This window comes from Carassius carassius, chromosome 49, assembly GCF_963082965.1.
Source record: "Carassius carassius chromosome 49, fCarCar2.1, whole genome shotgun sequence".
In the NCBI taxonomy this organism is placed as follows: Eukaryota; Metazoa; Chordata; class Actinopteri; order Cypriniformes; family Cyprinidae; genus Carassius; species Carassius carassius.
This window is the reverse complement of record NC_081803.1, coordinates 22,385,326-22,400,708: the sequence shown is the minus strand read 5'-3', so window position 1 is coordinate 22,400,708 and position 15,383 is coordinate 22,385,326. Positions and strand designations below refer to the sequence as shown.

General features: G+C 35.4%; 2 protein-coding genes across 3 annotated transcripts; one reads left to right on the top strand and one right to left on the bottom strand.

Annotated features, from left to right (window-relative positions):
• Window positions 1-1,807: 1,807 nt before the first annotated feature.
• LOC132132254 (TP53-regulated inhibitor of apoptosis 1-like) lies at window positions 1,808-2,574 on the top strand. The gene is made up of 2 exons (XM_059544607.1): window positions 1,808-2,080; window positions 2,213-2,574. The coding sequence occupies exons 1-2, from the start codon at window positions 1,934-1,936 to the stop codon at window positions 2,288-2,290; spliced, it is 225 nt and encodes a 74-aa protein (XP_059400590.1). The 5' UTR covers window positions 1,808-1,933; the 3' UTR covers window positions 2,291-2,574.
• A 6,927-nt stretch (window positions 2,575-9,501) lies between these two features.
• LOC132132241 (serine/arginine-rich splicing factor 9-like) lies at window positions 9,502-14,454 on the bottom strand. Of its 2 annotated transcripts, none has more exons than XM_059544580.1 (5): window positions 14,305-14,454; window positions 12,788-12,971; window positions 12,509-12,702; window positions 11,048-11,220; window positions 9,502-10,167 (listed from the first exon to the last, which is right to left on the bottom strand). In XM_059544580.1, exons 2-5 carry the CDS (start codon window positions 12,943-12,945, stop codon window positions 9,946-9,948), a joined length of 747 nt encoding a protein of 248 aa, XP_059400563.1. In that variant the 5' UTR covers window positions 12,946-12,971; window positions 14,305-14,454; the 3' UTR covers window positions 9,502-9,945. The 2 variants fall into 2 exon arrangements, with proteins under 2 accessions (XP_059400563.1, XP_059400562.1); XM_059544579.1 differs by having other exon boundaries at window positions 12,788-13,138; window positions 14,305-14,449.
• Window positions 14,455-15,383: the final 929 nt, after the last annotated feature.

The window sequence follows — 15,383 nt, the reverse complement described above, 5'->3', positions numbered from 1 at the left end:
GCACTCCGATCCCGCAGCTCAATCCTCTTTAGGAGACCATCCTGGCGCTTGCTGGACTTTCTTGGACGCCCTGAAGCCTTCTTTACAAGAATTGAACCTCTTTCCTTGAAGTTCTTGATGATCCTATAAATTGTTGATTTAGGTGCAATCTTAGTAGCCACAATATCCTTGCCTGTGAAGCCATTTTTATGCAACGCAATGATGGCTGCACGCGTTTCTTTGCAGGTCATCATGGTTAACAATGGAAGAACAATGATTTCAAGCGTCACCCTCCTTTTAACATGTCAAGTCTGCCATTCTAACCCAATCAGCCTGACATAATGATCTCCAGCCTTGTGCTCATCAACATTCTCACCTGAGTTAACAAGACGATTACTGAAATGATCTCAGCAGGTCCTTTAATGACAGCAATGAAATGCAGTGGAAAGTTTTTTTGGGGATTAAGTTAATTTTCATGGCAACGAAGGATTATGCTATTCATCTGATCACTCTTCATAACATTCTGGAGTATATGCAAATTGCTATTATAAAAACTTAAGCAGCAACTTTTCCAATATTTATGTAATTCTCAAAACATTTGGCCACGACTGTGTATATACATATATATATATATATATATATATATATGTGTGTGTGTGTGTGTGTGTGTGTGTTCATGTATATAAACGAACGTGCACTCTGTCGTTTTATGATGACAATAGACCACGTTAAACAACAAATACATAAATATATAAACAAATACAAACTTGAAGAAACTAAGCAGGAGTTTATAGTAAATAATGTCAGAAACGGTTTATTTAACTCACATGTGACTGTAATAACCATATCCAATCGTAGTATAAAAAACGAGCTTTTATTTAACTGATTTGAAAATATACACTGTGTGGTATTAAATTAAATGAGGTTTAAATGAATCAAGTAACGTTATTTTGATAAGTTAGCTTTAGCCGTACAGCTAATTCAAAACACGGAGCATCTGAGAGACGGAGCATTATTATCTGAAGAGCTTTACTCGAGCTCTGATTGAACACTGCTTAAAATAAACTCACCTCTGAATGAACGTTATATTTATAAAAGATCAGCTGAAAGTGAAAGAAGGAAGAGAGTTTGTGAACTTCAGCGCCTCCCGCCAAGCGCGTGTGACTGCCGTGATGAGCGTGAAGCGCGCCGGAAACAGAGTGTCGCGCTTCAAAATAAAAGTCACCAAATTCTCCTCCAGAGCCTGGATGAGGCTAAGCTGTAGACTAAAAATTCAGCGAGTCTGTTGTCTAAGCCTACATTCAAGCTGTTTACTTTTTTATTTATTTATTTGTAAACACTAAACGTTTATAACTTACTATCAAACAGTGTAAAACATTTTTCTTGGGTTTTTTTTCTGTGTTCTTCACATCTTTATTATATTTGTTTAATCTATAATTATTTTATGTATATTTAACTATATACATTTTGGTTAGTATACCGTAGTAATTACCTTTTTATAATAAGTATATTGTTTTACTATAACTAATGAAAAAGTTTTTTGTGAGTTTGTTATATTTCATATGGGTTTTCTGTACATAGTTGTACAAATCAAATTAATGTTTCTTAAAAGAAAGGTCTGAAAATGATCGAAATGTTTTAATTATTCACATTTTCTATATTAAAGGTAACTATACCCCATTAATTTCCTACTTGAGCTGATTGGCTGTAGTCTTGTGTGTATGCAAATCTATTTGGCATTAATATCTGTAGCCTTCTCGTTAATATACCTTCATAGTTTTGTCCCTGGGACTTTTAAACGCGCTTTGGTGACGTAATCATGACGCGCCACGCGACATCACGTGGTATCGGCAAAGTCAAGCGAGATCACGGAATCAACACGGAGCTCCCGTCGCTCGGACGGAACACGACGACATTAAAGCGCTAACCCGCGGTGATTGTGGCGGGGGTTAAGATGAACAGCGTCGGCGAGGGCTGCACGGAGCTCAAGCGCGAGTATGACCAGTGTTTTAACCGCTGGTTCGCCGAGAAGTTCCTGAAGGGAGACCGGGGCGCGGATCCGTGCAGCGAGTTATTCCGCAAATACCACACGTGTGTTCAGGTACCGCTGTATACACGCACGTGAACGTTTCAATATGTAAATGAGGTGCTCGGAATGAGAAAACACGTGATATAGCAGCAGTTTTGATTCTGTATGCATGCTGCTGTCAACCACTGATGTGTTTATTTACAGAAAGCCATCAAGGAGAAGGACATCCCTGTAGAAGGAGTGGAGTTCATGGGCCCTAACAGAGAGAAACCTGACAGCTGATGCCTGCTTGTGTGTTCTAGATGGACTTGGATGGATGTGGTCATCTTCTGAGACATGGACTGTAGTACTGGACACTTACTGTTGAGATGAACACTGGACATCCAGTGCTCTGACTGTTCATTCATCATTATTAGAGAAGGATTGTTTGGCATGTTTGAGTTTCATAACATGCAGGAGAATGCATTGTGCATGTGTGCATTAAAAAGAGACTGTGTTTGGGTTGCCAGGTGCAGCAGGTTTCTGCAAAAGCTTGTTTCTGACATCAAATAAAAATTAAAAAGGTAGTTGCAATGATTTATTTCACAAATCAGATTTTTTTTGACAATTTGACTATTCTCAGAACTCTGACTTTTAGGGCTGGGATAAACGATTATTTTTTATATGATCTAGCGATTATTTTTTCGATGCATCGATTAATCTAACGATTAATTTTTTCAGACCGATTTGATTTCGATTATCTCCCCATTAATTGACTACTAACAATTTATACATGTTGATTTACATATCTGAATGAAAAAAACATCAATTCCTTAACATTGCAATATATGTTTATTGCTCTTAAAATTACAAAATAAAAGACTGACTAAGAATGCATTACTTTGCACTTGTATAGAGATAGCATTCAATAAAACCTTGAAGCCTTGAAAACACATAGCTTACTGAAACAAGCTTACTGAACACATAGGGCCTAGCTTACTGAAAAAAAGTTATTTCAGATGAAAATAACAACAACTTGATGTGTAGCATTAAATAAAAAAGGTCACCCAAAATACTTGTTTAGAGCAATATAAAGAATGTATGTAAATGTAAACTTTAGGGCTTTAAGCTAATACAGAGAGTGCTTTTCCAAAAAAAAAAATAAAATAACAGTGGGAGCCAGCAGCCTGTCATGGAGAAAAAAAAACGGAAAACATGATCACAAACGTTTTTTAGAGAAATAAAAACAGGTCGACGAATCGATGCGCATATTTTGCATCGATGACCTCGACGCGTTGTCCCAGCCCTACTGACTTTACAGTTTTCCTTTTTATTTCGCGGAATAAGTCCATCTCAAAATCTTTAATTTTTTCCTCTGAATTCTGAGTTTAATTGAAAGAGTTAACTAATAATTCAATTTTTTTTCTCCCTCATTATTGCAAATGACAAAATAGTTGAGTAGGCATTTATTAATTTTTTTTACCACCACAGATTAAAATGTATGTGTGTGTATATATATATATATTTTTTTTTTTTCCCATCAAGTCCACCTCTAAATAAATAAAAAAAATTTTTGTAAAGTATTAGCATCTTTTTACCTCACAATTTACCCCCCCCCCCCAAGAAAAACGAGCTTAGATCTCGCAATTGAATGTTTTAACTAATAATTACGTTTTTTTTCTCCCTTAAAATTGCAAATGACAAAATAGTAGATTTTTTTTTCTAGCACCACAGAATTAAAATATATATATATATATAATATAAAAAATATATGTACACATTTCTGATTTTATTTCTTTGAATTCTGTAAATACATATATTTAATATATCTCAAAATTACTTTGTTTTTCCCCCTCATAATAAAGAATAACGTCAGAATTATGAGAAATAAACACACAATTAAAACATTGTCAAAAAACAAATATTTTTTTGATTCTGTGGTGGAAGCAAGCTTCCATAGTTGCCTGTGAGCCTCAGAACAGGTTTGTTCATGCAGAACACTGTGCCGGTGGGTGATTTCTTTTTATTTTCATTATTTTTCATTGCAAGCCAACAATGAGAACAAACGTTTTGCTGCATTAAAACACCTTTTACAAACCAATTTCAAGTGTTTTTTTTTTTTATATTTCAATCTATTTATGCAAATAACAAGTCCTCTAATACCATAAAGAGTGAAGCCTCTGTATAATATTCCTATGCAAGGCTTGTTTTGTGTATTTTATAGAGCGGGATAGACAAGTCATTAAGAGATCTATATTAAAGGAGCATTTCACCCGTGGGAACATTGCTCTTCATTGAAAGTGGGTCATATATGTAGTCTAAATCTATTTAAATTTTCGAATTTGGTGCCTTTTTGACCGAGTTAGTACAGAAAGTAACTTTAGGGCTCATTTGTATGGAAAACCACAACTCCCACAATGCAACACATTTGCACAGCTCCACAAGCCACTCCCAAGACATTGAGGACACAGTTAGCGATGTATGGTATTTACGTGCCACAGTAGTAAACAATGCCACAGTAAGCTTTTTGTGCATTAAAAAAGGTACTGCACAAACATTTTACAGTTGACGTTACGTAACTTATTAACCGGGAATCATTTTGTGAAATCAATTCTGAAATATGTCTCCAGGACGCCTCTGTCCATATGCGGAGCGAAACTAGGATGGTTCACAACACAAACATCCGTGTCCTTGTCTGCCTCAGACATTTCTTCGAGGAGAAATTGGCATCTTTCAAATTCTTTGCAGCGGGCGTGCTCGAGCTGTCTCCGGCCTCGGCTGCAGCCGCCGCCTCCTGTTCCTCCATCAGCCTCAGCTGCTCTGCGCTATATTGTGGCTCGTATAGATAGCCACGAACATCTGTTTCGAGCAACAGACTTTGAAAATCCTCTTCTTCCATATCATGAGTTGTTCCTCCAGCCATTCTCGTAAATCTGACTCCATAAGCGCTTGTTAGCTTAGCTACATAGCTTCCAAACAAGATGGCGGATTTTCATTTTCGTTTCTGTAAGTTTAGTCCCACCCACTGATCTGTAATAGGCCTGTAGGGTGAGTGGGTCCCACCCCCTGGAATAATAATAAGCTAGTGTGTGTAGTCTCTACACTTTTCAATGAATTTTGACTTCCTGCTTATTATGACGCAAAATGACGATTTTTACGTCATAATAAGCAGGAAGTAAAACACTTAAATCCTTATTTCTCCCATCTCAGGGAAAAATAAAGGAAAAATCCATGATCATTATAATATATGACTGGGTTTCTAACAATACAAAGCTAAATGCAAATGGGTGAAGTGATCCTTTAAAAAGCATGGGCGTCAGTTTGGTTTGAAATGTGGTGGGGACAGAGACGCATTCAGAAGTGCATTTTCAGAAGTGCTGGGTACAATGATGCATTTTTTTTTTCTCTTTCGCGCAGGTCATGTTTTGAAAGACGTCCTGTATCTTATTAATGTAAATAAATAAAAATGTATACAAAAATGTGATGTCCGACTCGTTTTATGAAGAAGAAAGCCGTACAAAGCATTAGAAATTTGATATATGACCCACTAATCTGCTTCATATCATCATATAAGTACCATGTTGACAATATGACATGGCCATGACGTGGTTTAATGTACCTAAACAATGATTACCAAATTTCTCTTTCATGTTGCTTTGTTATAACCACTGAAAACGGGGAAAAAAATCTAACCCAATATCGGGCCTCGCTCTACATTATCCCGCTTATTACATGGCTACCCACCAAATAAATCAATAATTTGACACAAAATATTGATTTAAAAAAGAGTTTATTGATTTAAACACGATTGTATTGCTTCCGTTGAAGAAAATAGTTCCGTCTCTACGATTAGAATCCTGTCGCGTCCATAGCAACGCTCTGTTTTTCATGGCAACGGTGTTATTATCAAGAAATAACAGACTTCATTCTACAGTGGAATTCAACCAAGCCATGTAATAATTTGATTTAATTCCCAGTACAATTTACCATATCTACACACAACACAACTTAAGCACTACAAATTTTATCAAGATTGAAAAAGCAAAAATACGTGTAGCACAGATGAACACTATTGACTATCACACCATGATCTGACTGCTCTCAATTCACAACAACATGCATCCATCCAATCTACATCAGGCATTTTGACTAAAACTTGATCCATTCCTCATCATCATCATCATCATCATCACAACTATTGCAGAATTCAGCAATAGATTCAAGCAATAATTAAACAAGATACTGACTACTCAACAATCATCTCCCCCAACACTTGCTGTATGAACGCAAACCGTAACTAGCTAATTAAGTTGGTGGCTAAGGAAGTCTAACGTAACATTAATTGCAAGAGAAGAATTAAAACAGCCGATCCCTTGTGTGCAAATGCACAAGACCTAGCCATAATACCAGCAAATCTTAATAAACATAAGTTATGGCGTCTTACCTTTGTGTCAATGGTCTGCAGACCCATGCTGTGTGTACAACAACATCCATTTGTTCTACAGGTTATCACTTTGATATGTTATAGTCCATGGCACTAGGATGCAACCTTGTGATATTGTATGAAGGCTAAATGACTTGCTCGTCTATGATACATTCGCCAGAAATTCTGGCCAATCCCAGCAAAGACTAGGTAGCCTCGTTCCCGCTCGTTCACTGTCCATTCCAAACTGTCAACTCATTTGAAAAACATTCTTTAAAAAAAAGAAGCGCGATAGTCATATAGAGAAAATAATGTTACAGTTGTTGCAGTTTTAATGAACAGAAAAGCGTGTAGCCAGCGCAGCAGCAGAACAGCTAAATTGAACTCGAGGTTTTCAAAAAAAAAAAAAAAAGTGGTGGGTACAAAATTACTCATGACGAAATCTCAATCAACGCCTATGTTAAAAAGTACTGTTATAAGCAATATATAAGTGTAAGGGTTTGTACTCGAAATTATGACATTTTTTCTCACTATTGTGAATTTATATGTCCCAATTCTGACTTTTTTTTTATTCCTTACGATATGCACTAATGTAAATATGGCGGACAAAAGAAGAAAGAAGCGATATGGCGCGCTTTTTTAACGTCCGTTAATCCGTTGCCATGGTGACTCGATTCATAACGGTTTTGAAGCCTCCTGAAGTTTCGAAAGCGTGTCACTTATAAAAAACAAGGGGAAGAGAAACAGTAAAATAAATTAGAATTGTTTTACTTTAAGACATGGACACAATAACTTTGGTTCATATGGCCATTATGTCAAAAAATCAAAACGGTAAAATCTATTTTTGGTCTAGCTACATTCTGTAATGAAAAGGCCTAACGTTACACATATCGCCAATATGATTCAGCCGATATTTTACGCTCAAACCGTCGAAATGTGACAGAAAAAAACAAATAGTGTTTCTTTTGGCAGTTTAACATTTATATCCTAAGACAACTGTCAATCTTATGTTTAGTAACTAGTGATGTCCGATTCGTGAACGAATCGTTCAATTTAACCGGCTCTTCTTAGTGAACCGGTTGAACCAGTTCACCAAATCGAACTGAATCGTTTGAAACGGTTCACGTCTCCAATAAGCATTAATCCACAAATTACTTAAGATGTTAACTTTTTTAACGTGACTGAAACTCCCTCTGAGTCAGAATAAACCAATATCCCGGAGTAATTCATTTACTCAAACAGTACACTGACTGAACTGCTGTGTAGACCGAACTGAAGATGAACACCGAGCCGAGCCAGATGACGAATGAACACGCCCACTGCTGGAGCAGTTCTCGTTCTCGAGGCAAGAGCCGGTTGCATCGGTTTTCGGATCACCAGTACACTGAACGAAAACCGTTTCTTTCGGACGCGTCCGATTTGAGAACCGATGAACTGATGCTACTGCGCATGCGTGTAAAGTATTTCGGAAAGTGTGATAAAAGATCTATATACATTTTTATTATTATTATTATTTTTTTTTTTTTAAGATGTATGTTTCTAATCTGTATATTGTAGATTATGTATATGCCAGAGGGGGGTTCAGGGAAGTTGGACAATAATTAAGAACTCTAAAGACTCTATGTTTAATAGGAATAAGGGATGATTTATGAAATATGTGTACTGTATTTATAGTTAATGATGACACATTCACAAATTGAGTTTGTAGTAAACAGAACATGAACACGAGTAGAGCAGCTGATTATACTGAACTGCAGCACGTGCCGGTTAGAGTGATTCGAGTCAAGAGCCGGTTGCATCGGTTTTCGGATCATCAGTACACTGAACCAAAACCGTTTCTTTCGGACGTGTCCGTTTTGAGAACAGAGGAGCTGATGATACTGCGCATGCGTGATTCAGCGTGAAGCCGACTGACTCACAGCGCGTCTGAACCGAACAGATTCTTTTGGTATTTGATTCCGAACTGATTCTGTGCTAATGTTATGAGCGTGGGCTTGAACCGAGGGCTTGAATGAGGGGGCATTCTGGCGAAACGTAAGTTCATTTAATAACAAATACATCGCAATGGTTTATGTATAGTGGTTTCTGCACTGATGACACCTAATTTATTTACTTTATATCTTCAAGACTTAAATCCTCATATGCACATTATTGCTGTTACTGTATTTGGGTGCGTTGTTGCAAAACTTAATTGTAAACTTTTCATGATTATGAGGTTTTTAACTGACTAAAGTTATGATTACTGACTTTATATATTTGAATGTTTGATACACGTGACGCCATTACGTCATCGCCAATGACGTCATTACGTCGAGCGTAAAAGAACCGGTGAACCTGTTTTTTCAACCGGTTTATTGAATCGAACCGTCTGAAAGAACCGGTTCGCGGAAAAGAATCGAACTTCCCATCACTACTTTATAACTGAAGAGTGTGTTCAACTCATGGGAGCAATAAAGCCCCGCCTTCTTTGATTTGATTGGCCATCTCAGTCATTGGCGAGCGCTGATTGGTCTAACAAAATAATGACGTCTAGTCAAATCAGAATAAATCAATCTGTTAAAGGGAAAATTGAACTAAAAAGTTTGATTGTGCCGATTAGTCTGAAAAGGGGCGTCTCACACATTTAGACCAATGCATTTCAATGCTTTTAATCAGCTGTGATCATGTTTTCCATTTGTTAGCAGTGCTTGAAATTAAAAGATTTAACCAACTGCATATTACAATGGCTCAAAGACGAGAAATCATATAATGTATTAAATATGCAACTGCTTAACCATCTCACTAAAGAAATTTTGAGAGCTCAGCAGAATTAATAAATGTTATAAAAAATGTAAGCTCTTAACTACATTAACACAAACAAGCCATATTTGGTAAACTACTTAATCTTAATGAACTTTTGCAACATTTGTTAATCAAATGTCTGTTAACATCAATCAATCCATCATTAACCAACATTTAATAATGCATTTCTAAATGAATGCACTGTAATATAAACTCACAATTTATTGCGAATAATTCAGAGACTTGTTTTTTTCGATTGAGTTTTAAATTTGTTACAGTAGTTTGTAAAAAAAAATGGCTCCGTATAAGGTAACTTTGATTCAATGCTTTAATTGCAAAAAAAAAAAAGGTGTTTTTAAACAATCACGATACAAAACAAAAAAGAAAAAAATAAATCACATGGGGAGATTCCAGAAAAAAAAAAAAAACATTTTAAAATGGCATCTTTTTACTCAAATCATAAAAAAAAATAAAAGTCATTGTCTATGAAATGGACCAGATTAATCATAAACAACACATTTTTAGTCTGTTGCCTCATGTCAATAATCACAAAGGACAAATCGGGTTATTCATAGATCTTTCACAATCATAACCACATCTGTAAACATCTACAGCATCATCCGCGTGATCATTAACATATCCGCAAGCTCTCCGTGAACCGAACGGTGAACAAGGCCATTCAGGTTCCTACAGTGGAATGTAATTTACAAAATTGAGAAAGAAAAAGGGGGTGTGGCTGTGGAGAGGCAGCCGCTCATCGATAGTGTCGCGGCGGAGGGCTGTGATGCTGCAGCGGCGCTCGGCGGGACGGAGGGCTATGACGGGTCATGTGACGCGGGGGCGATCGGTAACGGGGCGGCGGTGACCCTCTGCTCTGGTACGGGGGCGAGTATCGTCCTCGAGACCTGGAGCGGGAGCGTGAGCGACCCCAGCTTGTGCCGCGCTCCTCCATCACTCTGATGTAGGACGTCTCTCCCTGAGACACAAACAATGGACATTGATGAACGAACGCTGATGTTCATAAACACAAACATCAACAAACCACGGACACCGGACAAAAAGAATTTCTGAATTTTTACAACAGCAAAATTCTAGATTTTCATTACATATATATGTGACCCTGGAGCACAAAACTTTTTGTCTTAAGTGTCAATTTTTTTAAATTAAGATTTATGCATCATCTGAAAGTTGAATAAATAATCTCTCCAATTTGCACTATGAAAGATTATTAATAGTCTTTCTTGTTCGACCTATCTATCATTATCTCATTACTGTGCTACACTGTGTCTTTTAATTTATATATGAATATACTTATGTTTTTTGTAACATTTCACCAGATTTAGTCCTACTTATCCACTTTGATTTGCTTCCCACTAACTAATGTTTTTTTTTCACTAAATGTTTAGTTTTTATAAAATGATTGTGCACTCATGATTTTTCTAGAGACTTTTATTGCTAAATCATCCCCTAGCCTAGTTTCTAACAGTATTTTTGTCAAATTATGATTATATATTTCTTCATTTGTTATTTTACTGTATAAAGAAGTTGTCTATATTTAGTTGGTTGTGTTTAACACACAAAAAAGTGATGACCAGGTTTAGAAATTCTACATTGATTAAAAAAATAAACTGTGCTTGTTTTGTATCAGTATCGGTTAAATAATCGGTAAAAATCGGTGGTATCGGTGCATCCTTAGAGCAAAAATTAAACCATGAATGCATGAGAAGCTTCACTTCAAAAGGACAATTAGAGATTAATCTCAAACAACAAACAGTTTTACTGAATAATCATAGAATTACAAAAAACCCAGAGGGACGAACTGAATGTATCTGAGTTTTTATTTGATCAGTAATGACCTGATGGGATCTGAACTCTGTGCTGTCCAGGCGTCTCAGAGCGTACTCCATGTCCTCTCGTCTGAGGAACTCGACCACACCTTCGCCGTCACGCTGCACGTCTGCGAAACACACGTCTCCGGCCTCACGCATGTGGTCTTTCAGATCCTGCCAGCTGCCGGTGGGAGGAAGCCCTGCAGGAAGACACACGTGCATTCATGTTACAATGTTGAGAACTGCATGCAAAAGTCCTGTAAACATCTGTGTAACACGTAGATGGCTGCATGCAAACAAATTATCCTATTTAAATGTATTTATAAAGCATAACTAAACACAACGACGGTTGACCAGTGTGCTGTACAAAGTTACCACAAACAGAATTAAAAACAAAGACACAAAGAAAACTGCGAGACACATGAGCACTTTTTAATTTGGCACAATTTAAGTCAAATTCATTACAATAACAGAATTAAAACTGTCTTAAATCTTGAATTGTTTACAATTATTATTATTTACAGTATTATTTTACAAACAAATGCAAATTCAACAAATCTTAAATTAATTGTAAACGATAAGTATTATTATTTACAGTATTGTTTTTCAAACAAATGCGAGAAATCTTAAATGAATTGTTTACAATTATTATTCACAGTATTATTTTACAAGCAAATGCAAACTAAACAAATAAATCAATCAATGAATTGTTTACAATTATTATTATTACAGTATTTTTACAAACAAATGCAAAATAAATCTTCAATGAATTGTTTACAATTATTATTATTTACAGTATTATTTTACAAACAAATGCAAATGAATGAATATCTTTCAAATTTATACTTGATAAGTCATTTATTTATTGTTTGTTTGTAAAATTATGTGTTATTTTAGTATCATTGATATCCTACTATAATTTCTTTTAATATTTTGAATTCAATATTATTTTTATATTTTCTTTTAAGTAATTTTCCATGTTTTTAAATACATCTATACTCACTTTTAGTTATTTTAGTACATCGAGATAAACTAAATGAAATTGAGAAATGTTGCCTCGGCATCCAGCTGAAGTAAAAACAAATATTTTTAGTAAACATTTTATTTTTCGCAATTAATTAAATTTACGATTTTTTTTAACGTCGTCTCTGAAATTCTTAATAGTTTTAGTTAACTATAATAACCCTGCTTTATTTTATTAAATATAAAACATTTTATTTTCAGTTAACATTTCATTTTCGCAATTAATAAAATTTACGAATTTTTTTTACGTCGACTCTGAAATTCTTAATAGTTTTAGTTGACTATAATAACCCATAATAAACATTTTATTTTTAGTTAACATTTTATGTTTATGTTACATTAATTAAATTTCCTTTTTTTTTTTAAGTTAACACAGAAATTCTTAATAGTTATAGTTAACTATAAAAACCTTGCTATATTTTATTTTAGCGTTACAGTGCTTTAGCCTCAAACCTCGTAACTCACCCGTCACAATAACACGAAACTCAGATCTGCGCGACGGAGGTCCAAACCGTCCCCGCGGCCCTCCTCCTCCTCCTCCTCCTCCTCCTCCAGCAGGTCCACTAAATTTGGATCCGGAAGATCGTGGATATTCCACACGCAGCTTATTGTCTCCAAACCCATATCCATTCCTTCCAAAGACGGCGTCCTCCGCATCCCTAGAGGAAGAGAGGAAAGTGCTCCTAATTTTCGTTCTACACGTGAAAAAGCCTTGTCCGTGTTCTCGGAGGCCGCGCGACTCACCGTGGATCCTCAAACCGCACGAAGGCAAACGGGATGGTGCCCCTGTTGTTCTTCAGCTCAATATCCCGAATTTTTCCGTATTTGAAGAAGAGATCCTCAATGTCCCTCTCCTGGACGTCCATGGGAAGGTTTCCCACGTAGATCCGTCCGTCCGACATGGTTTGAATCCCGCTGGACCTGCAGCCTTCGAGGAAATACAGCGTTTTCCACGTCAAGACGTTCAGAACATCCAAACTCTAGTCCGTCCTTCTAACAGTCCCTATTTACTCTACTATTAACTCTGGTGGTCGCAGTACATGTCGAGTTCAAGAAACCCAGAACACAGGACCCTCCAGGACCACAGTCTGAAAACTTAGAAACAAGGAGAATCAATCAGAATGAACACACATGAGTTTCAGACGAGGAACAAGGGCCCGATGCTGCCAATCTATCTATGAACTCTGTAGCCTGCGAATCATAAATAAACTTGTATGTAGGTGATATATCATCTCATATTAAATGAGCATACTTAAAACCTGTTAACAGTCACAAACATTTTTGAACATATACTTGAATGTGCATGATCCAAACCTAAATTTTTATAATTCATGACTGAAAACATGATTTTGATGTACCATTTTCATGGTAGTGCAATGTTTGAATTTAAAATAGGTTTCAAAGGACGAATTTTGAGATTTTAAGTTTTCAAGTGATATATAATCTCTGATGATTTCAAAAGTGTGATGAAGAAAAATGCAACAAAGACGACGATTTTTTTTTTTGACAAAGGTCAGAACTCCTGTTATGATGTAGGTTTTTGAGGTGCACTCTTGCCATAAATTAATCTATTACTTTTCCTACATAATGTTTTACAAAAAAGATTGGTAAAACTTATATTCAGGAGTCTTAGACCCTTCCAATGATATATAGATTGTCATGATTAGATTAGGATTTAATTATAATATAGTGAAGTAAACGTAGGCGTCTCACCGAGGGGCCCAGTGGCAGTTAACGCGTTAATGCGAAGGCTTGCTAAAATTACTTTTAATAGGTTTAATAGAATTTATTTGATTAATAAGCAATGAGTAACTGCTTAACCAACCTATATACGAAGAATCACTATGTAAATAAATTAGTTTGGATATTTAATAATATAATCAGTTCATATTTAATATACTTTTACTGATCATAGAATAAAAAGACGGGGTAACGTTAATGCAAATTAGCAGTGACAGCTGCTAACGATGCTAAAATCGCTCATCTCGCGGATTTAATTCACCATTTCATTTAAAATATCCACCTAAACCCGTTCATCTCTACTTATATATATGTAAAGTAGTCACCTAAATGAGCCTAAAACTGAGATATGTTTGCGTTTTACAACACAATCATATTAGCATATTAGCTGTTAGCTCCTTTGTTAGCACAACTGCTCAAAGCAAAATGACAAACATTAGCAAATAACGAGCTCGGGGTTTTTTCTCGTGAGCGAATGCGGTTAAAGGTGAAATGTGAGTGGAATTAATAGTTTGATATACCTTTGAAATGTGCAGCTCGAGATAAAAAGCGAGGATAAACAAGCGTACACGCTTCTTCGCCTCCCGGATCAGGAAGTGGAGCGCACTTCCGCCCCCTTCAGGCAGAGACGAGCAACTGCAGCGAATAAAACAAAGGCCATTAGATGAGTATTCACTACCTGAAGTCTCTTCTGTTCACCAAGGCTGCATTTATTTGATCAGAAACATAGAAACAACTGTAAAATTGTGAAATAGTTTTACTATTTAAAATAAATGAATTCTATTTGAATATATGTTTAACTGTAATTTATTTCTTTGATGCACTGCTGAATTTTCAGCATCATTACGCCAGTCTTCAGTGTCACATGATCTTCAGAAATCATTCTAATATACTGATTTATTATCAATACTGGAAACAGTTTTGCTGTTTCATTTTTTATTTGAACCTGTGGTATTTTTTCATGATTCTTTGATGAATAAAAAGTTAAAAAGGACTGCATTTTTTCAAAATACAAATATTTTATATTTATATAACACTTTATATTATTGTCATATAATTCAGTTATTTAAATGTTATTATTATTATTTTTATAATAATAATAATAATAATAATAATAATGTTTTTCAAATCAAACATGAAGAAAACAATTTTGCAACATAAAACATTTCTTATTCATTTAGTTTAACTTGATGTAGTTAACTCAAACTAGAACTTCAGTAAAAAATTACATATATTTAAAAAAAATACAACAAAATAAAAAAACATAAAAATGTAAATGACAATGTAACTAATTCTAAATATGAATAAAAACTATAATAATATCTCAATGACACAAAAATAACACTGCTGTAATTCATATTATAACGCATAACAATCGCTACTTTTTTGTGGAATATGTATACATTGTGATAAAACAGTATCATGGCGTTTTTAGACATTGGTACATCAGGAACCTGTAACAATAATCTCTGGATTAACGCAGATGCTGAAAGATGATTCTTCTTCATAAATCTGTTCATATTGTATTAAAAAACACTTACTGATTTTTTAAAGTTTTAAACACAAGTCTGTATTAACTGGATATGTGTGTGTGTGTGTG

Coding starts and splice junctions, on each gene's coding strand:
- LOC132132254 (XM_059544607.1), top strand. CDS start 1,934: ATGAACAGCGTCGGCGAGGGCTGCACGGAGCTCAAGCGCGAGTATGAC. Junction 2,081..2,212: donor AATACCACACGTGTGTTCAG/GTACCGCTGTAT, acceptor GTTTATTTACAG/AAAGCCATCAAGGAGAAGGA.
- LOC132132241 (XM_059544580.1), bottom strand. CDS start 12,945: ATGTCGGACGGACGGATCTACGTGGGAAACCTTCCCATGGACGTCCAG. Junction 11,221..12,508: donor GTTTCGTGTTATTGTGACGG/GTGAGTTACGAG, acceptor GTCTTCCTGCAG/GGCTTCCTCCCACCGGCAGC. Junction 10,168..11,047: donor CAGAGTTCAGATCCCATCAG/GTCATTACTGAT, acceptor TTTGTGTCTCAG/GGAGAGACGTCCTACATCAG.